Source organism: Folsomia candida, unplaced genomic scaffold, assembly GCF_002217175.1.
Source record: "Folsomia candida strain VU population unplaced genomic scaffold, ASM221717v1 Fcan01_Sc052, whole genome shotgun sequence".
NCBI classification, from domain to species: domain Eukaryota; kingdom Metazoa; phylum Arthropoda; class Collembola; order Entomobryomorpha; family Isotomidae; genus Folsomia; species Folsomia candida.
The window spans coordinates 93,257-117,545 of NW_019091244.1; the positions used below are offsets into that span (position 1 = coordinate 93,257).

Below are 24,289 nucleotides of genomic sequence, written 5' to 3' on the forward strand. Positions count from 1 at the left end.
TAGAATGAATTGGCGAGACTTATCAGCGATAAAGATCGGTTCCCAAATAATAACTTTATATCCCCGAAGCATGCAAATCATCTCTGGGTGTGATTGGAGGCTTTCAAGTATTTGAAATGTTATCGGGATCGACGACTCATACTGTTGAAAAGCGTGCTTCGGGTTGGAGATCACATGATCCCACAGCTGCTCAAATTTTACCGACTCCGAACACGTAGAGTCGATCAGGCCGCACCAATTTTTCTCGCGAAGGTAAACATTTGAACACAAATATTTATAAAACATTCATGTCAAATCCTCATTAAACAAAATTCTTATCTGATGTTTAGAAACATGTACATAAAGAGGATGCATAATTGTGTGAGGAAATTGAGACTGCGTTTAAACGTACGTAAAAACTAAATTGCATGAGAGCAGGTAGTCAGGAAATGCATATGTAATGATATGTAATGCATATGTGTGTATACACTGGATAGCACGAGAAAAGTTACTCGATTCGCTATGCAGCCGTCTCACACTCTCACTATGTTTCACCCACAAAATGCATGCAATGTAAAAACAGCAACTTTGTTCATGAAAAGCAGAGAGAAAGAAAGATACATGCATGCATATTAGTTACGAGACGGTCAATTCTCGGAAAGACCGAAATAACTGCGACTCAGGTCACGTAAGCAGCGTGCTTTTGCGTCCGACCTTCGGTATATAAACGGTCACGGTCCACCGCCAAAGGAGTCCAAAAAATTCTGCGTGCTAATGCAAACGCTGTTATGCACACGCGTGTTTTAAATAATCTCACGTTACCTCAATTGAGAAGGAACGGAGATATTAATTAAGCACGTATCAATTTGCCTCAAAATTAATAATAAACATAATAATAAATATCACATGCATGAAGTATGTGTATGCCAAAAAGTGTAAATAAATGAATAATCGTTTTATTGCCACAAATATTAACTTGTTCGTTTATTTATAATCACAAATACACATAACATAAAATCATTCATCACAATTTCTCACGAACCTAAACACCTGAACTTGCAAGTGGCAATATGATCTCTCGCATCTGACAGAAAATACCGCTCCGTGCAACCAAGTTTGTTGTTGGCGCACGTAGTCTCAAATTGTAACCGGAATACATACATATGAATAATGACACACAGTATGTAATATTTGATCGCATGCATACATGAACCTAAGTAATGAGCCATCACTTCTAATCATGACAATACGATCTGGTTAACACATCGAATTCTTTTGTGACTCAAGATTATCTTGTATATGATAAAAATATCTGCACGCAATAATCACGATCACATATTTTTATATAAATGAAATCTCAAAAGTTTGTGATTCCTTTCCTTTCCTTGGTGGAAATTCAAGTCAGTTTAAAATAGTGAATTTATAATGATAACCAACACGTGTTCCAATTATAGTACTAAGTAAATTTCAAAATTAAGTTATTCAATTTTCTAAACATACTTATACATAGTTTATTAGTTTACTGAACAAAGTCAACTACATGTTCCTAAATTAATTGCAAGGCATGCACCAAGTAGACAAATGTAGATCCAAGTAAACTACATATATGCATAGAATTATACTAGAAATTACGTGAGGCCTGATCGACAAAATATACATATGAAGATATTTGTGCATCCTCAAAACTCAATCCAAACTACTTAAAATATTAATGGGTTCAAAAAACTCAAAACTCAAACTTAACACTGAACCAGTTTTTTTTTCATTTACTTAACGTGGTCCGACAAACAGAACATTGCCAATTTGGAGTTACGCCTTTACCTATTTAGGGAACAAAGAATATGCAATATTTTGGGGGGCTCGAACCTCTCCTTAATCATCTCCCTCATGGCGACACTAGCCTTTTGAATATACTGTCTCCGATCCTCATTTAACACTTGGGTCACCCTGAGCATCCAATGCCAATTATGAATTCCATTCGCTTCACAATCTCCACAGATATGCAAGCTGCACACGAGGCAGAGAAAAATTGACCCTTTGGATGGGAAAACGTTGCAAGTTTCGCATACTAAGGGATGCGATACGACGCCCTCTGATTCAACCCTCTCGCTAGTTTCCAGCAGGTACTCTGCATACTCCTCTCCATTAGTGGGTATAGGAAACATCATTCGAATCATGTCATGCTCGGAGTGCAACCCCTTCCTGGCGCAAGACTCACACAAATCGAAATTGTTGCAAACTGTGCACTTGAACCTACTCCCTTTTATTGGAACCGCTTTGCAAATGTCGCAAGAAACTTGTGAAAATTTTGGAAACTCAAAAGAGCCTGAAAAGACATAGTTTTCTGTAACGTGCCTATAATCGAACTTGGGTTTGAGAATTTCGTTCATAAGGTAATCTACGTAAGGTTTACGAAATAACTCACCTTTTAACAATATGTCCCGATAATCGCTGGCAATCAGTGGGAGTTCGCGTTCCATATTTGAATAAACGTCATCTACCCTTTGGAACTTTACCTTCAAAAGTAGAATCACGGATTTCTCGTTGATCGCTGTTTTATTTCGATTTGCAACCGGAATTAAAGACGAGAGCGGTGTTTCCATCCAGTTGTCGCTGCTGATGTTTGGCTCATCATCGGTTAATTTCCAACCCTGCACGACACTGTGCCCTTTCCATTTTATTTCTGGGGTATGAAAAGTCCCCGGATTTTCTTCGGATGGGGACCGAACTACCGAAAAGCTTAGACCTGAATGGCGCTCCTCGGTTCCACAAACCTGCAAAATTTTCCATCCAATTTTTACCCTATTACGGTCCACACCATCCTTTGGTTTGAACAGCTTCATCGTTACGGCAAGAATGGACTGGCGAGATTTAAAGACGATGAAAATTGGCTCCCAAATTATAACTTTGTATCCACGGAGCAAACAAGTCATCTCCATGGGTGATGGAAGGCTTTGCAAGATTTGAAAAGTTGTCGGTTTCGAAGACTCGCATTCTCGGCAGGTGTGCTTGGATTTTACGTGATCCCCCAGGTGCTCAAGTTTTACCGACTCCATGCACGTAGAACCTAGCAAGCTGCACCAAGCCTTTTCGCTGAGAAGTTAAAAGATAAAAGTTAGGGCACAAAATACAAATTAATGAAGTACAGATTAATGGCGCCCGAATCAGGGTGTACTTTTCTATAGTAGAGGAATTATGTAATTTAACTTTATCCTGCCAAATTTCTACGTCTTGATACACCAATATCAGAGCCCTTCCCGAACTCCGGCCTTATCTTTCCCTTTAGATGCAATACGCCTATTTTGTACCTCTGACTTAAACCGTGGAAAACGCATCCTCGGCGTTTTAATCAGTTAACCGATTCTCAGTTAAACGATATTCTTCAAGTCGATTCATAATTTTGCATGCCTCAAATTTGTTTAAAATTATAATTGGATCCAATTGATTTAAAAACACTTGTCACCAATCTGCAAGACATGCAAGACAAGAAAGTTTTGCCTGACGTGGCCTGCATAAAGGAGCGAATAAAATACCTATATGTAGCTATCATTATGTGATTTAAATATTATTAGTTATAATGACTTCTTTACCATATTACCTATTATAATTATTATTAATTATGAGATTATAAATTTCATTACACACATTTCCATCCGTGCATATGTATGATCCAGCAAATTATTTAGGTTGACCTTGAAAATAATATGAGCTACTTTGTTACGCTTGTAACCTTCCGTAGCATAATTCTACATAAACCGACTGATATCACCATAACTTTTAATTTCTTGACATCGTTATGACAATCTTGTGACGTCCTAGAAATGTTTCAGAATTTAGACATAGCATTAACAATTTCACAAAGTTCCAACTGTTCCATTAGTCAGGATCGGTAAGGTAATACATGGTCGAAGTAATATGAAGCACAAAAGAGAGATACATACATATGTATAAAACGTGCCGATGATCAAATTCCAGATAAGGTTCAACTTGGCTTAGAATTATCGGAATTGTTATCAACTGGTCGGATTTTCTTTATCATAATCACCCCCAACATGTTTTTAACGCATAATCATTTTTACTAAGTAATTATTCATTAAGCAATCATTAATTGGATAGTTTATATAATGCAACAATTTAAGTTTTTCGGTAAACCAGCACAAACTTATTGAGCCAGGTTTTTCTATATACCCACACATACATCTCTTCATTGCCAACAGGTATATGAATAACAATAATTTTTGTTTTGTCACTACAAAGGGCAGGAGATACATACATATCTGCATACATGGTGTGAAAAAATTATCTGACCCCCCATAAGTACACTTTCAAACTATTGCAATTCTCACAAGAAAAAAAAATTGTTGACAAAATCTTTTCAGTATACAATACATTAGTATTTTCTTCCTCCTCCAGACGATGCTTGCATGTTCTGAGTTTTTTTCCGGAAAATTTCTGGGAGATGTTTCAAAACAGTTTTGGAAATATTTTTCCAAGTCTTCTGAAATCGGCGAGTCAGAGAACCACGGTCGTGTGGGACTGGTTCTTCGTATGTCTGGTTTTTAAGGTAGGACCACACTCTTAGCAAAATGGTATTGAATTTAATTGAATCATCACCAAACGGAGTGCATATATGACTTAACCAAATTGTGATAATATTTACCCCACATTGAGATAAATCTTCCCCACATTGTGATAAATCTTCCCCACAATGTGTAGACTTAACACTAGACAGTGAGGATGTAACACATTGTGGGGAAGATTTATCACAATGTGGGGTAAATATTGATTATGTTCCAAGCAAAATTTCTTAGAAAGTTATTCTATCTGCCTAATTATCTACCTCTCTGGTTTTTGAGACTTGAAACAGGGTGCTACCCAAGACAATTAAGCATAATTAAGAATGCAATGAGCTTCGTACTGAAAACACTGCAACGCCCGGAAGGCAGTGCACTTAGGATTAGACAAGTTCTTAATAATTTGATAAAAACAAGTACATATACTAAAAAGAAAATGAAAAATAACTGGTACCGTGATCTGATAAATTTTCTGAAGAAATATGAATGTGATTCACTTTTTAGCTTTGATCTTCATAATGTAAATTTAGAAACCATTAATAATTTAAAGCACAATAAAAATAAAATAGTTGATAAGATTCGCAATAAAATAGTGGAGGATGATATAACTAAAATGAAATGTTCAAACTCTTTAGGACATTTTAAATATATTAAACTACATGTCAAAGTAGAAAATTTTTTAAATAATAATATTAATTGGAATTTAGTTAAATTATGGATTCAATTAAGAGCCATGTACCCGAGATTTACGATCAAAACTGTAACTTTAAACGGAATTAATGTTATTTATAAAAATGATGCTGACATAATTTGTAGTTTATGTACTTCTGCAGTTGAGGATTTGTATCACTTTATTTGTGTATGCCCAAATTATGATCTAATCCGTAAAATTCTAAGCAATAAGCTTGCCAAATGTCTTCCGTCAAGTAAAAATGATTTTGTAATTTTTCTATCCGATTTGAATGTAAATAGTTTAAAAAGTATTAGTCATTTTCTGAAACAAGCTAATGAAATAAGAGAGATCCACCATGGCATAGGATAATTAACCTCTTACGGGCTACTAATATTTAAATAAAATTTCCCTTCGGTACGATATTGATTTCATAATTATACCTGATAGCAACCAATTAAAATTTTCCACCAGTTTCCAATATTCGAGTTTTTGACGAAAAACACGAAGAACATTGGTCGGTATAGGGAAAACTCCAAAATTTTAGGAGAAAAATAGTGAAAAAAATCCACTTTTCACCATCGAGTTTTCCACAAAATACCGAAGAAATATTCTTTTTTTGAAGAAATTTTGGTGTCAAGGAAATTTTGAGTTTTGTCTCAAACCCGTCCAAATTTCGTTTCATATGTCTGGAAAAAATTTATAAGTTTATTTTGGACGAAAATTTGACCACTGCCTCGAATTCTGACTCCAATATGTTGAATTTCATATCCTTGTATCATTCATCGTTGTATTCAACATATTTTCAATATGTTGAATTTTTCAAAATAATTGTTATCATAACAATGAAGTAAGGAAATAAATACTGTGTAGTAAAGTCCTTAACGGGATTTTCTTTTTTTTAATGCAACACGACACAATTTGAGTCATTCATATTTTACAGAGGTGGGCAAATAACTGCAGTGTCGTTGACCGATGTGTTTAAAATATACAAGATAGATTTACAAAACATTTAAAAATTAAAACCCATAAATATCACGTCATGAATTGCAGATAGTATTCGAATTATTTACAAGTAAAGTTTAATGTCTTTTGATTGTTTCCAGTAGGGGCATGAGAAGAGGAGGGCATGCCCCAATGGAAGACATTGTCGCACCCAAATTACCTCCGAATGATAGTCGCGTTCACCGCTCCGAAGTGCAATGGTGGGTCTTAGTCTGGGGCAAGCACCCTGTGGATCGTGCTTATACCCAGCGCTAGATAAGGTTTAATCGCATTTTGTCCTCCAGGAGACCAGGTATTTTATGCCCTGTGTCCACCACGTATGTCCAGTTTTGCTGCATCTCACACACTCTCTCGTACCTCTCCCCACTGGGAAAAGTTTCTCGACAAGTGCGGGAATCCAAGCCCTTCCTTGCTTTGCAGTTTGTGTTTGTATTTGTAATTGTTAAAATTTATAATAAATTAATTTCAGCTACTTATTCAAATTACATGAAAGTTGGGTTTACGATGTCTAATGGGATTGTGAGATAAAAAATCGAGTTTACGTGGCACAAGCAGGATCGCCTCCACCTTCTAGCGCGCGGTTAAAATCCCAGCACGTTTGCTTTTTGCAACTCTAAAAAACTTTACAAAAACAAAAAACATAAATATTTTTCATATTTTTGCTGTTTTGATTGTAGTCGTTACAACTTTGGATAGTCGGACCAACGTGGGGGTTAAATATAGTAATTTTTTGTTATCCTTACTGAGTAAAAGCCAAGCATTTACAAATAATTTCCTTTAAAATAATTGCACCTTAAACAATCTTCATCCCACAAATTCCGGTTCTGTCTAACTGTTTCATATTCTACTACAACAGTAAAAAACATGGCTACCATTGCACAATTGAGGAAACTGCTGATCTCAACACCATCACTACAAGGATGGTACGACAAGAGTTGGAAACCAAACTTGATGAAGATTTATCTGAAAAGAGAAAACAAATTGAGAACTTGGTCTTGGAAATTTTGGACAAGCAAAACGGCGCAGGAGACGGCGTAAAACAAAAGCTGAATCTGAATCTGAGGAGGAAGACACGCCAAAGCAAAAGAGGGGGAAGAAGGCATCTGACGATGATGATGATTCTGAGGAAGAACCCAAGAAGAAGAAGAAGCCTACTGCAAAAGGGAAGAGAAGATTCATTAAGAAGTGTAGATTGAGTCCCCAGTTGGCTAAGGTCATGGGGGAAGAGAACATGGCTCGTCACGAAGTGGTCAAGAAGATGTGGAGCATCATTAAGGAGAAGCAGTTGTATGATCCAAAAAACAAACAGTTTGCTATTTGCAATGCGGATCTGCTTCCCGTTTTTAAAGTGAAACGGTTCAGAACTTTTGGGTAAGTTAGCGGGACATTTACATAGTAATGAATGATATGATCCATGGACTAATACTAATAAATATGTTTTTTTTTTAAATTTAGGACGATGAAGTACTTGGAGACCCATTTCTTCGAGGAGGACTGTATTGAAATTCAAAGTAATTGATCCAAGTCAAATAACTGACTCAAAGTTTTTTCTAAGTCTCATCTAATGTTTTACTTTACTCCTTTACAGTTGACGATTGATGGCTATTTTTGTTTACGACGGTACCTCATCTATACTAAATCCTGCTGTACTGTATGGTTAATTTGTTGGTATCGTGGTTAAGTTTCCTGTTTTTTTGCCTTTTACTATATATAATAAATTTTTCTTATGTTTAATTAAATGACACAAAGTGTCCAAACTCAATTTTATATAGTAAATATCCCATAATAGATCGATAACCTTGTATTAGGGCCCCGTTTATTATTATCACAAGACTTGAAATTAATTAAAGTTTTTGTGTTGGTAGCTTATTGCAATAAATTATGCCACAGTTATTTTTTTGTTTTCACGACATTTGTACGTTTAAAACCAACCTTTTGTGCTGCTTAATTAAGGAAGGACATTATTTTTCGTTTTGTATTTTTAAAACTTGTATAATTTTCCCAGCTCTGATATTTCATGCGACACACAACAATGAATGTGACGAAGTAGAAGTGTCATTGTTACAAATGACACTATCATCCTAACAAGAAGGTGGATTGGATTTGAAGAATAATTTTTAGATATTATACTCCATTGGCGAGATAAGTTCACGACTAAATATTAATGATTGGCTGATTAGCTGCTACTGTGTAACTTTAGTGTTGTGTCTGTCTGCATAGAAAATATTAAAAATCGACACATTTTCAAATTCTGACTTCTCAAATGGTAAGTTTTGTCTACTACGATTAATAATCGTCTCACAAGGGACCATACCGAGGTGTCCAACGAGTTGAGGGTCGACACCTATACCAAAATGACCACAACACATGACTTGTTAAACAAACTGGAGGAATTTCCGTGTAAAATTCACTTTTCGTCACGTTGTGACGATATTTGTGACGAGCGCATGACCATCCGGTTGCCAGTGGGAGAGGTCGGCCACTGAACGATCAGGTCGACAGAGAAGCGTCGCCGTCTTCAGAGATTTCAAATTCTTTCAAATTTTGAAAACATTTTGAAATTTTGAAGAAATTTTGAAATTTTGACGAAATTTTGAAATTTTGAAGAAATTTTGAAATTTTGAAGAAATTTTGAAATTTTGAAGAAATTTTGAAATCTTGAAGAAATATTAAAATTTTGAAAAAAATGTGTAGAGGACATGTTGTCTTCAGAGATTTCAAATAACTTCCACACCTATTTTTTCAAAATTTCAAAACTTTTTCTAAATTTCAAAAATTTCTCAAAATGTTAGAATTTCTTAGAAATTTCAAAACTTTCTCAAAATGTCTTCAAAATTTCAAAATGTTTTCAAAATTTGAAAGAATTTGAAATCTCTGAAGACGGCGACAATTCTCTGTGATCGACCTGATCGTTCAGTGGCCGACCTCTCCCACTGGCAATCTCCCGATGGTCATGCGCTCGTCACAAATATCGTCACAATGTGACGAAAAGTGAATTTTACACGGAAATTCCTCCAGTTTGTTTAACAAGTAATGTGTTGTGGTCATTTTGGTATAGGTGTCGACCCTTAACTCGTTGGACACCTCGGTATGTTCCCTTGTCAGTCAGTGAGTAAATAATCATTTCATGTCTAATCAAAATCTCTGCATTTTTATTTACTCTTCTGCTGACCTAGAGTTCAGATTTGTTATTTACTACTTGATAATCCCTAACCAAACCACGAAATAAAGTGGGTAATAATAAATATCATGGAGAGGGTGTCGGTTATCGTGAAATTATGTAAGTATTAATGCATGTATTGTGGCGAGTAAATTAAGTACACAATAATATAAGAGCCAACTGCATGCAACTTTCAGCTGGACAAATGCATGCGAGGAAATTGTATTCCTAAATATTTATTTGTGACATACTTTAATTTTACGACCTTCATAAAGCATAACCCCAAAGCGACCTTAGGAGCATGTATGTCAAACTCGGGGAATTTTGGGGGTAAATGTCGCTTTTTCTCGTGGTTTTTTACGTGTTATACACGAATTAAACACCAGTTGACGTGAAACTCGTGTAAAACCGGTGTTTAACACGAGTTTAGATACACGTGAATTTAATACACGTGTTAGTCACGTATCCATTAACATGGGACACGTGCATAACTCGGGATGTGCTGCTAGGGATGTACATATTCACCATCATCACCATCATCTCCAAATGAATTATCTATTATCATTCACATCATTGATTCCATGCAACTCGGGACGCCCAACTGACGCCAAGACGCCACGAAAAGAAATTCATTTCATAAGTAATTTGTGCGATGAAATAAGTTAAGAGCCCTACTTTTTTACTGTTTGAGAGAAAAGATAAAATTCACACCAGACAAGAAAGTCAAGGAAGAGAAGAAGCACAGTCGCGCATTCATCACAACTTTTGAAGAATGTATGTACATAAATATGATAACGTTCCCCATTCATCAGTCAAAAGTCGAAGCTTGTACATAACTCTTAATACAATTATGTACGTACTGAGCTGACGTAAAGTGAGAATGAATGCCTCTTAACGTCTCGAATTGATGGATTTTTTAGTGTAAATAAGAAACGGATAAGTTCTCATCCAGCCGAAATTTCTTCACATGTTATCAGGCTGGCCGAACATCTCGGTCAAATACGGTTTATAACATGTGAAAATCCGACCCTAGATTTGTGGGCTATTCGTGCACATCATCATCACTATCACTAATCGGACGAAAATTAGGTATCGATGAAATTAATTTTACTTTTCCATTTTAGTAAGACAATAATTTGCGTGCAGAACTTTTTAATTTTTGTGCTTATCTGAACCCGCTATCAAGGGATCAAGATAAACACTAAATATGATCCCTTGATAACGGCTTCAGATAAGCACAAAAATTAAAAATTTGTGCACGGAAATTATTTTCTTACTAAAATGAGAAAGCAAAATGAGTATGAATGAAATCTGACATATTTAGTGGTTATCTTGATGCCTTGATAACGGCTTCAGATAAGCACAAAAATTAAAAATTTCTGCACGGAAATTATTTTCTTACTAAAATGGAAAAGTAAAATTAATTCCATCGATATATAATTTTCGTCCGATTAGTGATAGTGATGATGATGTGCACGAATGGCCCACAAATCTAGGGTCGGATTTTCACATGTTATAAACCGTATTTGACCGAGATGTTCGGCCAGCCTGTATGTTATTATCTATGGAGGAATTGTCTCTAATCAAATTGTGGTAGTGGCATCGCCAGTCAGCCGTGCCTGACAACGTGAGATGTTTGTCACGGACAAAACAGAAGGAACATGACCATGAATTGGTTTTCGTTTAAGAAATGAAATATTATCTTGCGTGTGTGTTTCTCCATGCTACAAATAAAATCAGTAGTCGTCGTTGGAGAAATGCATGCATGGAAAAGTTGAGACAAAAGTTCGGCATGGCAGGAGATTCATCTCTCATGACCTGACAGGGGCAAAGGTCGCTTGTTAAATGTTACTATGAAAATTAATTCATCGCTTTCTTTCCCTATATTTGAAAGGTTCCGTACAAAATGTTTACTTTCTATGGGAATGTTTTTTTAACAATTAAAATGAAACGACAAATTTCATGCATTTATCTGCTCATGGAAATCTCACAATTAAATACAAGTTTCAAGTAGTTAATATTTTGTACTGAAACCTAGTAAACAATTGTTGTAAATAAATGTGTACTTATAAAGCTGGAAATTGATGCAAGTGGGTAATCAATTTTAATTTGTGTGCATTTGGTGATGTTTTCTTCAAGCTTTATTAACGCATAATTTTAAAACTTCATAAATCAATAATTCCATACATGCTCAGTCAATTGCCAAAGTTGTCACAATAAAGGCAAACTTATCAACTTGATAAGTTCTTTACTAACAACTAACTCTCTAAAGTCTTGGATTCCCGGAAAAAATGGTATGGAAAAAAGGGTAGCAGATGTCATGGTCTCGATAAAAAGGTATATGGATAAAATGGTATGATGAGACAATGGTATGCGGAAAAAAGGGTATGATTAAAAAATGGTATGCGGAAAAAAGGGTATGATGAGACAATGGTATTGCTCTTCGAAGAGTAATACCATTGTCTCATCATACCCTTTTTAGGGTCAGCGATGCATACATGTAGTAGTGCTGAAATCACTTTGAAATTCCACAACTTTTCTCTGATTATAAGCGGTCCATCTACCCAGCGTGATAATAACCAAAATAAGCAAATTTCCTCAAGGAGCTTGTCAATATGACCTGTCATCCACTTTACAACTCCTGATCCCTGTAATATATGCCAGTTCGAAGTTCTAGTTTGATTATATAATGACTGGCGAGCGCATGAAGTCATCAAAAATGCAAAATAGGCGATTCTCTCGAGTTTCATCTTCAACACTCCATATTTTACTCGTTAAATCACAAATCCATCTTTAACCTGTGCTGCGTGAAAGAGTACAATACCTATATACTTCTTGCAAATTTTCAAAAAATTCGGCAGCAGATTCGTAATACAGCACAAAAAATAGAATGGTTGATCATACAAAAATTTCCGAAAATTCAATTTTTGCATGCACTTTTTGACTTTGGGATTTTATTGTGAAAAAACTATTAGTCAGATTCTTATGAATTTTCGTACACAATGTACACACGATGCACACAAGGATTAAATACATAAGTGAGGTTTCAAATTTCTACCTTCACGCCGAAGGGTAGATGAACATTACTTTTTGATTTTCCCTCGTAGATAGTGTGCTGGAAACAGTTTAATCTTGTATAAATTATTTTGACAACTCATAATTTGTATCATTTTGTCGGTATCCATTGCATCCCATAATTATGTATCACACCAATATCTAAAAAAAAATTACTATTCCGGACTGGCGAACTCTTTCAAATTCTAAGCAAACCTTGCCCAACTTTATTTCATTTGTTAATATCGACGACGAAGATGAGCAGTTGTTCAAAGGAAGCATACATCTTAAGTTCGACTTCGGTTTTGTACATAAAGTCTTGTATTCGAGTTTCTTAATCAAATACAAAGATACGCAGGTGCACATGGAACATGTTTGTTGCAGTTGGCTAAACCAATGGCTTAAGCCAATCTGAAAAAAGTGCCTTTAAAGAAATATTTCTACGTATGTGATCGTTCACATCTATGTAAAAAGGTCACGTGTTAGTAAAGCATAAAAATTGAACATTTTATATTAATAAATAATATTTTAAAGCATTTATTGCTTCCAAGACTAATAAAACGTATGAATACTGATTTTTTAAAATATAAATTAAACAAATTAACAATTTAACCTTATGCTAGCTACGCTAAAATCTAAACCAAATTTATACGTCATTCCCCATTTTCTTCCTTCTATCTCGGGTTGGAGACACATCGTTTGTCCCGAGTAGTTCGGGCCAGAGAACAGGCCCCAAGAATACTGTCCGCTGAAAAGAAGCGACCCAATTTTCACTGGTGGAATTATTGATGGCGTTGAACGTTTCGCCTTAAAGGGCACGCCATAAAAATATGTATCACGATAGAGTAAAATTTCTTTATCGATCTGAAGCGGATCCCCAAGTCGAGTTGCCGTCCATCGGGAATTGTAGTTCTAAAGCATGAATTGGCACTCATCCCCGACTCCGTAAAAGTATGAGTTGGCACTATGGTCGTACCCATCGTATTGAGTTACCCTCCAGCTTATAAAATTCAGAGCAATTAAAACCAACTTATAATTTATAGAAAATACTTATTAAGCCGAGAGGATGCGTTCTCACTAAAATGTTTTTGTTTTAAGAAACTTACAAACCCATCACTTTGAAGTACACGTCCTCACCATTTCTTGGGGGAATCAAGTCCTGCTCCTTGTCAGATGTTGGATTGAGACCTATTGTATGATTCCCGGAAGTGCAATCCTGGTCAGCGACGTATTGTAGAAGATACTGAGGTACTCCTTCAGATGCCTGACTAATCTGGAATATCGTGATTGTCGCGTAGCAGCCGACAATGAAGACATTTATTGGATGCATTATAAATTATTTTCTGGCAGCTAAATTTCAGAGGATGTGGTAAGCCTTGAGAAAATGATTTGTATGTGATTGCGCGAAGCCGGATTTATACAAAATTGAGGACGTTGCAACACACCCTCTCGTATTTTGGAGATAGCAAAATAAATACCTTTTATATTTTTGTCAAAATAAGAAAAATAGCATTGGTTCAGAATAATGGTAGAAATTGATGAACGTGATAAACCCGCAGTCAACAGTCGGTATTTAATAAATATTTTTGCTTTAATGTCCACATGCAGAGTAATTTCCATTCGAATAAAATATGCAAATGAACATCTGGTTATTTCTAATGTGTTTTTTCAAGATTTCTAACAAATTTGAGAACGTGCAGCTAGGCAGACATAACCGGCGTTTAATTTTTGCATTCATAGACTTACTACCTGTATAATCCGTGTGAGTGGAAACTCTCGGGACATCAACACACATAAATATATACACATAAATTAGATGCTGGATAAATATTTATTTTTATTTTTGCTCATTTGTCACACTATCTGCATTAGAATAAAATGGAGATAAACATTTTATGATTTTTACACCTTTTTTATCAAAATAAGAGGACGTGATGAGAAACATTTGGTTTGCTGTATAAAAGTGTCTCACTTTTATCAATTCGACATTATTCTAACAGCAATTACCAAAAACTGTACTACACACTACAAACCAAATCATCAAAATGCAAACAAAAATATTTTTCTTTTTTACTCTCTTCGCCGAAATCGTGGTATTGAAGACCAGTCAGGCATTTCTCTGGTATTTCTCAGTATCTAATTCAGCACATGGGGGACCCGCTTTGCACCCCAGGAAACCATTCGTCAAGTATCAACTCCACATCTGATCAGGAACAAAATTTAATCCCTCCAAGGAACGGGCAAGAAGTTTATTTTAGAGTGATGGGTTTGTAAGTTGTGTAATTTTTTAAAGTAAACTTTGCAATACGTTTCACTTCTGTCGAATGGTTTCTTTACCTTAATATCTGAATAATTTAAATTCGACAAATTACTTATGTTTAGCTGGAGGATAACGCAATACAATGCACTCTTCGATCGTGCTATCTTCTACTTGGCTGGTACTGGAAATGAGTGCCAACATCTTTGGTCAGAATTAGACTACCGTTGGACGGCAACTCGACTTGGGGATCCGCTCCAGATCAAGAAGGAAATTCAACTATTCAGCGATCCAAATTTTAACGGAACACCTTATAAAGTTAATGCTTCGATGCCATCGATAATTCCTCATGTCAGAGTTGGCTCCCTTTTTTTCAGCGGAAATCACTCCTGGCGGTTGTTTTCCGAGCCGAATTACAAAGGAGAAACCACCTGCTTCAGCCCGCAAGTGCAAGGAAGAGACTGGGGCATTACGTACAAATATACTAATAATTTAATCGTTGGCAGTGTGAAAGAAGGATGTTAGTTATGTTGTAAACATTTGTTTATGTACATGAAATATATCAAATACATTTTTGCAATTATGTAAACTCTGATATTTTATTTCGTTGCCCAAATGCTAACATTTTTTTTCTTTCAACTACCCAAATTTACTTGTCCTCATACAACTTCAAGTGTATTGGTTTAGAATAATAATGAAAATGTGAATATTTAAATCATACAAAATCTACATGCTTGACGTCAAGATTTAAGAAATATATGGGCCTCACTCTGACTTTAGCTTACACTAACAGTAACGTGATAAGAATATCCGTACAAGTTTTCCAAATTACAAGGGATGTCATCCTATCAAAAAATGTATCATTTCCTATCCCAACTTGTAAGGGGGAACACGACGCAATAAATCTTATTTCCCATCTCGACACCTTTTTCAATCCTCGCCTTGCAACCGACCTTACATCTTCAGATCGTCGATACGGATATGAACAAATATTGAAAAAAATCTGGATTGTGATAAGGTTAGGTTACCTAAGCAACTCGACTGCCAGGAAGATAAATAATACTAGGATGGGCAAAGGGATCGAATCGTTGGCGGAAAGTAGGATATAGAGCAATGTTCTTTCACCCAGGATTACCCCGCCAACAACTAAATGCACGGCGGGATCTTTCCAGGCATTTTTGTGCAGGCGAGGTAGAAGTTCAAGACTCCTGGACTGAGGGAGTTACCGGCTTGGAGAGTGTTTCCCTGAGTGAAGTTCCCTGAAAGATATATATACAATTAGAAGTTAAGCTTTTTAAAAATAGATGTTACACATTGAGCAGCATGCACACCTTTTGAGCTCTTTTAACAGTAGGAGTTGAACTTCGATTGGATAAAGCAGGAGTGCAATTACTCCAAATATCCGTATGTTGATCATACCAGAACCTTTATAGGTAGCAAGTATGGCTTGAAGCCCTCTTATTAGCATCAAGTCTCCTGGAGCGTCGTCCCAGCCTTGGCAAGGAAAAATTGCCATAGTTACGAATGCCGGTGGCATATACATAAGGTTTGACAAAGCTGGCGGCAACGAAAGCTACCGGTCCGGCTTGAATAGTTTAAGGCAAGGAGCCGGATCCCAATAAAATAGTAGGGGACCTATCCTACCAAAGAGACAGAATAAAATATTTATGGTTACAAGTATAAATTTAGTATGTAACGAATTAGGCAGCTGCTTTTAAAAATGCCTGCCTAGCTTCTACTAGAGGTAAGGGTTACGATAGAATCTATTTCTAGTTTGAAATATTCATACAAAAAAATTCTAAAGCTAGATGTTAAAAATTTCTAAAACTTCTCAAATAAGAACGACTCATTGTTGTGAATAAAGGAAATATTGATGTAGGTCGATGGACAATCGACACATAGGAAAAAGGAAGTCATGACTTTCATTATAAATAAGTTTGTTCGCACCAAGTGAACAAAAACGGAGGTCGACAGGATAAGAAAAGCATAAAATATAAAAACCCTGACCATAACTCGATTCCCCACTCTAAGCTAACCAAGTTACAAAATTAGTGCCATCGTAAATAGCGGACAAATTCTGCATGATGATAAACCTGTTACTTGGGACTTGGCTTCCATATGGCTCGAAGAATTCATAACACACACGACCTCCGTCGGTACACGGACCAGGTGGAAAAAACCGAAACAAATTGATATAAGTATGACGAGAAAGAACGCCATTAGGATCCTCTTCCAAATTTCTGCCATAGCGAACTCATCTGTTCGAAACCAATCCAAAATAAGGATCGAAGGCAACACAACTGATCCAAAGTCACAAATTTGTTGGACCACGGCCAATTTTGATTTGACAACACGAAGAACTTTCTCATCATCAAGGATGAATGCGAATGCGTGCGTGCGAAGGGTCAACTGGATAATCACTTTGGTCACGGAGGTATATGACGAAATAGATGACGGATTGATGGAGAACAAATTCAAAATCCTAGAAAACTTCTGGCCCAGAAATAATATCTTCAGGTGTGACATCTTGGAATTTATTTCCAACATTCCAACTACTGGTGTGAATGTTTTGGGAGACATGGTTGCTTTCACCAATGTGCATAGCTACGCTCGAAATAAAGTCCCCTGGCAAACAAAAACCTTCTTTTACCGATGACAATAGACGATGAAAAAGATACAAAGTCATTCTGCATGGAAAAAATTGTGTCTCAATTTTACTAGGGAGTATACACCTAAGGAACCTTCATAAATTATGTCACGCAAAAATTCCAGACCCCCTCTACTCCATTTCTACATATGTGCCACATAGGCACGATATCATTGCATCAATGCATCCCCCTCCCCCCTCTTATGTGTCATAATTTATGAACGTCCCCTTCGACACCTCCAAATAAATATGCATTACCAAAAGTTTGATTTAAAATTTTTTTAAATCAATTGGAATGCATGTGAATATATAGAACTAGGCTTAAAGTAGAGTTAAAGTTTCTGTAGACCGTATGATATAGAAGTTTGCACACCGAAAAATCACTTACGAGTTGAATATCTCTTGCAAAAACGCAATATACTTTTTTTGAGTGAAATTTTCGGACGATAATATTATACGGCAATATACTTGAATTTTTGATGAGCTGCAAACAACTTGCAGAATCTGGAAACCGTGACAACGCTGACAAAAATTGTCACTTTATAAGAATGCAAAAGTCTTGGAGAAAATTGTAAACTCGTGCATCAGAGATCGCATATTTTTATCCTTGGCTTTGGTTGGTCCAATCGTTCAAGGGTTGGCAGGCTATTGTATTTTGGAGTTTGCGCACTCAATCAATACGGCCGTTACGATAGTTTCTATTTCTGTGTAGCAATCACAACAATGCTCTTTTTTTCAATTGGTGCCCAAATTAATGGAAGAAGCATGAGTTGGCTTATACAGCAAAGGAGGGTATGTAAGAAGAAGGAAAGTAGAAGGAAGCTGAGGGCCATGGCGTCGTTAAGAATCGAATTTGGAAACAATTTCGTAGAACCTTGGACACCGCTGGTAGTTCAGGAATTCTGTATAAATGAAACCGTGTCATTCCAATTGTTGGATACTTAAATCTAAGTCAATGGGTGAATAGCGAGTTTTGGGATGATATGTAGGTATTATTAATAAATAAACCAATCATGTATACCATATTTATTGTTCTTATCATAAAAGTTAACCTATCCTACATTATTGCTTTAATTCGAACTCTATTATCCGCTGTCGCAATTGCTGCAATATTTGGCATTCTCTAAATTTTTTCCTTTATTGCTGATAAACATACATTCACTCAAGACTGCGAGGACATTTTACATATCTATCTCACGTTTTGTTGTTAAACATCGAACAATGGTTTAAACAAATAAAAACATGACATGATTCATGACAGCAATCTAATGTTAGTACACTTAATAAATCTTTGTAGACCGGGCATCCATAGTTTAAAAAAATCTTGCATGTAACATGTCACATATTTCCGAGAATGTGGGACGATTATGAGGAAGAGTTTTCCAGCATTGAAACATAATCTTGTCATATCTGAGAATACGAGAAATTGATTTACTGGTTATTTTTTTTTTTTTTTATTTTTTTTATTTTGTAGTTTAATTTTATTTATCATAGTGTAAGGTGTATTCGCAGAGTTAATCAAAAATAAGTATCACAAAAAGTATCGAAAATCTGACTACGCGAGAGTCGCACAAATAAGGTCCCTAAACTTAAAAAAAAATCGTAGAAAATACGCAGAAAAAAAAGTAGAAAATGTCCGTAAAATTGGGAGAAGAGCGAAACGGACTACAAATAATACACCTCCTCCAGTTCCTTTCCTGGAGGAAGTGTACCCAGAATCGAGGCGACGTTTCCTCGTTGAGCGGCGAGTGAGACGCGTTGGCGGAGAAAGTTTATGGCGTTGGCCTGTCCAGTTGTGGCGGCGATCCTTTGGCCAATTTGAAGTATGAAGGCCAGCCCTTCTTGGCCCCAAACCCCAGTGGTCTCCATGGCAACGGGGACGAAAATGTATCGGTCCATGAGGAAAGCGTACCTCTTCCTCTTCCGGTCTTCTGCCTTGCTGGCTGCAGCGCCCTGGTGGCGCACAGTGTCGGGGAGATAGCTGGGGGCGAAAGTATCCGAGCAGGTGAAGTCCCACACAAGAGACCTCCCCCGCGACCAAGGGACAAGCGTCATCCCGTCAGGACGCTTGCCATCCGTAGTGGAGCACCCCGCGGGCTCCCGAATGCAGGGTACTTCTGCCGACCGAAGTGCTCTGGCGATGACGTCGTTGGCGGCCTCGTGGCGGGACCAACGACCTGCACTCCGGCGGCAGGAGAGGCCGTGATAGCCTCGGGAGGTGACCTGAGCCCCACACGGGCACTTGTGCGGCTCGCATATGTCGCAGCCGAGGCGGAGGGCGATGGCGACACGGAAGGTCTCGTTGGGGAGGAGGGTGCCTAGTTGTGGAGAGGGGAGGGCGTTGAGCCACACTCCCGCATATTTGTCGCGGAGGGAACGAAGGCGGGCAGTATCCTCCGGGATAACTGCCAAATCCGAGACTTTGGACAAGGTGGTGTCCAGTATGGGGCGTTCCCACGCCGACTGAATCCCTCTGACGGTTTCCGGTGGGAGGTCAGTGAGGCCGAGGTCGGTCCACCGCTGCACCCCCTCTGCCATGGCGATGTCGGAGCCATGGAGGTGTTCCGGAAGGAGACGTTCTACATGGGGCAGGACGCTGTGGACCGACGCTAGAAAGCACGGTATCGCCACATCCACAGCGTGCCTGACCCCCAGGCCGCCTTCCTTCACGGGTAGGGAGGACTGCACCCATGCAGCCTCCGAGAGAGAGCAGTTGAGGATCCCTTCTAGGGCGTCCTTTAGGGTAGCGTCATAGTGGGCGAGGGCGTCCAACTCTCTCCACGATGGAGCGCAGCGGAGAAAGTATATGAGTCGTGGAATCGAGATGGACGCCCGCAGGAGGAAGAATGCCGAGTGAGCCGATAGATTGAGGAGTCTTTTGGAGAAGGTGGCCAATTGCTGCGTCTTCGTGGCTAAAACTACTCCCAGGGCTTCGTTGGTTAAGGGGGCGCCCAGCAGCATCGCAGAATCGGGGCACATTAGCTGAATCCCGGGGGCAACCTGTTGGAATTGGAGCAGTATGTCGATGGCGGTGTCCCGCTCCGCCCCCAGAATCCCGACTTCACACTTGTCGTGGTTGAGGTGAAGGCCCACTTGACCACTCATCTTAGCAACAGTTGCTAGGGCCGCCAAAACTTTCTCCGGAGAGTCCCCAATGGCCCCATCGTCGAGGTACCATAAGTTGAGCTCCGTCGCCATTGCCTCGACGATGGGGTGGATCACGAGGGAGAAGAGGGCGGGGCCTAAGGGGTCGCCCTGATGGCAGCCAAGTAGGGAGGGGATGGGGATTGTCCCATAGAAGAGTGATGAGGGGTCGGCGTAGCACTGTGCTACAAATGGAAAGATGGAGGGGAAGTGGTCACGGACAGCGTGGAGAAGTGTGTCCCGCCGAATTTCGTTGAACGCGTTCCTGAAATCGATTTTCAGGAAGGCTTTTGGGGAGGGGTGGGCGTGGTTGTAGAAGATGCGGGCTGCATGGGCGCCGATCTCCGCGCCCCCCTTGATACCCACCCCCAGTTGGTGGGGAGAAAAATGTTTGATTAATTGGGGGGTGATCCTCCCTACGACGATCTTCGCAGCCAAGCGCCGCCACGTATTCCCCACAGCGATGGGTCGAATCCCGCCCGACTTCTTTTTTAGGGCGGTGAGGGAAGCTCCATAGAAAAGGGGGCAGAAAGTTGGCGGGACTCCCCCGGAGAGGACCCTGTTGAGGAAGGTCCGCATCGCTTCGGCGATTATTTATACACACATATGTAGGTTTTATTTAGCAAAATTTACATAAACTCCGTAGCAAGGATGGGTTTTTCAGATATCACCAGTTGGTTGTAATTTTATTAGCATTTCTTTAAATAAATAAATAAATTTATTACTAGTGATCATGAATTACTACTACACGTTGATGATTTTACCACCGTAGCTGAAGAGCAACTACATTAAACAATTGTATTCTAAGAGTGTACTAAATAATTTGTTCATGTAGACAACTCAGTCGTGGCATAAGGTGAATTTATTAAGTAGCTTGAGCTGCTTTATGCGAACGTTTTGTGTGTCCGTTTGTCCGTCTGTCCGTCTGGCCCTCGATTATTTCCGAAACGGTTAGAGATATCGAAATTCTGTCTTCAGAAGTTAACCATGCAGGTCCCAGGGACCTTCAAGTTCTATTTGGTTAGTGGGTGTGGTTAGCGGAAGTGGGTGTGGTTCTAGCTATCTCCGAAACAGTTAGAGATATCGAAATTCTGTCTTCGGGAGTTTATCACATAATCAGGCTGAATCTACTTTTTTACATCTGTACTTGCAACAGTTTATTATTGTTCATCATCAATAAATTTTCTGCAACTCATCCACACCTCGAGTGCATGGTATGTATTTATGTATAACGCTACTTATTGTAAAGGCGTTGTTCTACATTAGCTATGAGATTTACTTACAATCGAGGTCTCCCAGCGTATGCTCTCCGATTTTGACTAAACTAGTGTCTAATCGATCACAGATTTAACTCGTGACTATTATGAAATTTGCGAAAAACACGATCACCCAATGGGCATGTTTGGCTATTTGGACCCATGGATGTATATGGGTAAATAATGGATGTTTGGACCAGAAAAGGAGAAAATGCGAAAGGCAATAAATTTTACACTTTACAAATTTACGGCACGGTTTATTTTCTTCGGATGCAAATATCTCTGCCAAACCTGCGCATTGGAAGATCATACTAATTAAATTTGTGATTGATTGACACTAGTTTTTTCAAAATCGTTGAGCATACGCTGGGAGATCTCCATTGTCAGATTTTATTTTACTGGGCAGTTAGTCAGTAGTCGATATTGCTTAATTGCTTCGTCTCTTTGAATTGTTAATCTGATTATTATTAATTAATTGGACCGATTTTGATGAGCATAATAGTCTAGAAGCATGGTCTGACTCTTTCCTAATTTACAAAATAAATCTTGTCTTCCCCAATGTCAAATCATAGGATTTTTAGTGATTTTCCTTAGTCTATTACATTTATTTCGTTGCAGACATATATATGCACAATTAACAAAGTAGTTTGTGGCATTTGTATAATTCAATAGACATATACATATACAATTGTATGACATATCATTAATCTACCTGTCTACTACTTGTCAAAGTCACACACAATGATAATGATACCTTTGTAAAAACCACGAAACCACTAAAATTTGGGGGTGGATCTTCTATTTTCCTCTCCTTGTTTAGTCTCCTGAGACAGAGTTATTTTCAGTTATTGATTAATGAGAACCTCCATGTAAACCGAATCTGGATCGAGTTCCTTTTTCCTTTAAGGGTCCAAATAGTTATGTCAACATGCATACGTAAATGTGACAACCTTTCTTCTCGCCTCAAGGTTAAAGATGGAGATGTTTTCCAGGCATGTGAACTGTGTGCATGCTTCCGTAGCTTCTCTTCCCTTATCCCTGTCACCATTCAAATCATCTTAATAAACTTTTGCAAGTACAGATGTAAAAAAGTAGCTTCAGCCTGATTATGTGGTGAAAAAATTTAAATAGCGCTAAAACATCCATAGATGACGTGATGAACTCCCGAAGACAGAATTTCGATATCGCTAACCGTTTCGGAAATAATCGAGGGCCAGACAGACAGACAGACAGACAGACAGACGGACAGACGGACACACAAAACGTTCGCATAAAGCAGCTGAAGCTACTTAATAAGTATACACTGTTCAAAATATAAGGAGAGAGATGCTCGACTGTTGGAGTATTTTCAGCTACTGATTTATTAAACGCCATTCAACATTCGCCATTCAAAAGTCATTCAACTTTTCATGCATGCATTTATCCACCCATAATATTAGGTGGTCAAGTATGTGCATCATTGCACATTTAGCGACATAATTCATATTATAACATACACAATCAGGGTTATTTTTAACACTCCCTTTAACAATTATTTACGTACGAATAATAATATGATTGCTTGGTCCATTGATCTCCTTGAGAGGCTGCTCCTCAGCTTGGCGTTGAATCCGTTTAGGACACATACAGATTCCTGGCTTCTTTTTGAATCCGTTCGTCATTTGTGTTCCAGATTTCATTTAAGTCTTCACTTAAATGACTCCAATTGACTCGCGGATTCAAGTGCCAGTTTACGAGTTCAGAAAAAAGATGATCTTCTCGCTCTTTATAGACGACACGTAATATATTTCCCTTGAATTCAACCTCGTTCAGAGTGAATGTCAAAGATAATGGCAATGTGAATACTTTGTCTGGACATTTTACTCTCCTCTTGCCCACCAAGTACTCTCCTCCTGGACAATATACATGATAAAGACTGTCAAGTATTTTTACTTGTACAAACTCTTTTTCATCTCCAATTGCCGAAATCTGACACTTCTCAATCTTATAGAGTTTTCCTCCGTTTGAGAAGGAGGATTCATTTCGACACTTGTTTGAAGTCGTCATTTCAATGTTGTTGTGAGCTTTTTCATAATAAGTCTCATACACACATTCTTCTCCCACATGCAATGTGGCAACAGTCGGGCCTGAGTATTCCATACGACAGGTTAAATTATCTCGTTTCAACATTAAGAAAAACGGATCTGCTGTTAGTTTAGTGAGATTTTTGTTCACTATTGGCACCGAGAAATCCAAATTTATTTGAGTTCTCTCCTTGTTCATTTGGCATAAGTGAAATATTCCAAACTCCACTGGACACTCGTCTCCACAAGGCAGAGTGAAATTCAGATATTCCAAAAGGTCAGGAGTCATTTGTTTTTTCTTCCATGCTTTTTTCGTGTCCCAAATCACTTTTCTCCCCTCAACCAATTTACTTGTGAGGTAAGAGATTAAATATTGTATGGTTACAACTCCTTCCTTAAAGTTGTTTAAATCATTCATTGTTTGCTGGACTTGGTAACCAACTTTAATTATCTCCATTTTTAGAACTTTTATGTGCTGAC

At 38.0% G+C, this 24,289-nt stretch overlaps 2 protein-coding genes, 1 long non-coding RNA gene, 1 other non-coding gene and 1 pseudogene across 4 annotated transcripts; 2 read left to right on the forward strand and 3 right to left on the reverse strand.

Annotated features, from left to right (window-relative positions):
- Positions 1-950: 950 nt before the first annotated feature.
- Positions 951-3,149, reverse strand: LOC110862258. The gene is made up of 2 exons (XM_022111438.1): positions 2,405-3,149; positions 951-2,305 (listed from the first exon to the last, which is right to left on the reverse strand). Exons 1-2 carry the CDS (start codon positions 3,033-3,035, stop codon positions 1,797-1,799), a joined length of 1,140 nt encoding a protein of 379 aa, XP_021967130.1. The 5' UTR covers positions 3,036-3,149; the 3' UTR covers positions 951-1,796.
- A 3,181-nt stretch (positions 3,150-6,330) lies between these two features.
- On the reverse strand, positions 6,331-6,491 carry LOC118433450. The gene has a single exon (XR_004833378.1). It is a non-coding gene; the product is annotated as a U1 spliceosomal RNA (small nuclear RNA).
- A 534-nt stretch (positions 6,492-7,025) lies between these two features.
- Positions 7,026-8,113, forward strand: LOC110862241 (annotated as a pseudogene).
- Positions 8,114-12,953: 4,840 nt separating this feature from the next.
- On the reverse strand, positions 12,954-13,895 carry LOC118433440. The gene is made up of 2 exons (XR_004833373.1): positions 13,549-13,895; positions 12,954-13,442 (listed from the first exon to the last, which is right to left on the reverse strand). It is a non-coding gene; the product is annotated as an uncharacterized LOC118433440 (long non-coding RNA).
- Positions 13,896-14,416: 521 nt separating this feature from the next.
- LOC110862261 lies at positions 14,417-15,294 on the forward strand. The gene is made up of 2 exons (XM_022111439.2): positions 14,417-14,712; positions 14,825-15,294. Exons 1-2 carry the CDS (start codon positions 14,591-14,593, stop codon positions 15,222-15,224), a joined length of 522 nt encoding a protein of 173 aa, XP_021967131.1. The 5' UTR covers positions 14,417-14,590; the 3' UTR covers positions 15,225-15,294.
- The last annotated feature ends 8,995 nt before the right edge of the window (positions 15,295-24,289 follow it).

Bases quoted from the DNA above. Each gene is read 5' to 3' on its own strand.
- LOC110862258 (XM_022111438.1), bottom strand. From the start codon at position 3,035: ATGGAGTCGGTAAAACTTGAGCACCTGGGGGATCACGTAAAATCCAAG. The intron at 2,306-2,404 runs GTGAGTTATTTC...ATGTCTTTTCAG, and splicing joins TCGGGACATATTGTTAAAAG to GCTCTTTTGAGTTTCCAAAA.
- LOC110862261 (XM_022111439.2), top strand. From the start codon at position 14,591: ATGGGGGACCCGCTTTGCACCCCAGGAAACCATTCGTCAAGTATCAAC. The intron at 14,713-14,824 runs GTAAGTTGTGTA...ACTTATGTTTAG, and splicing joins TATTTTAGAGTGATGGGTTT to CTGGAGGATAACGCAATACA.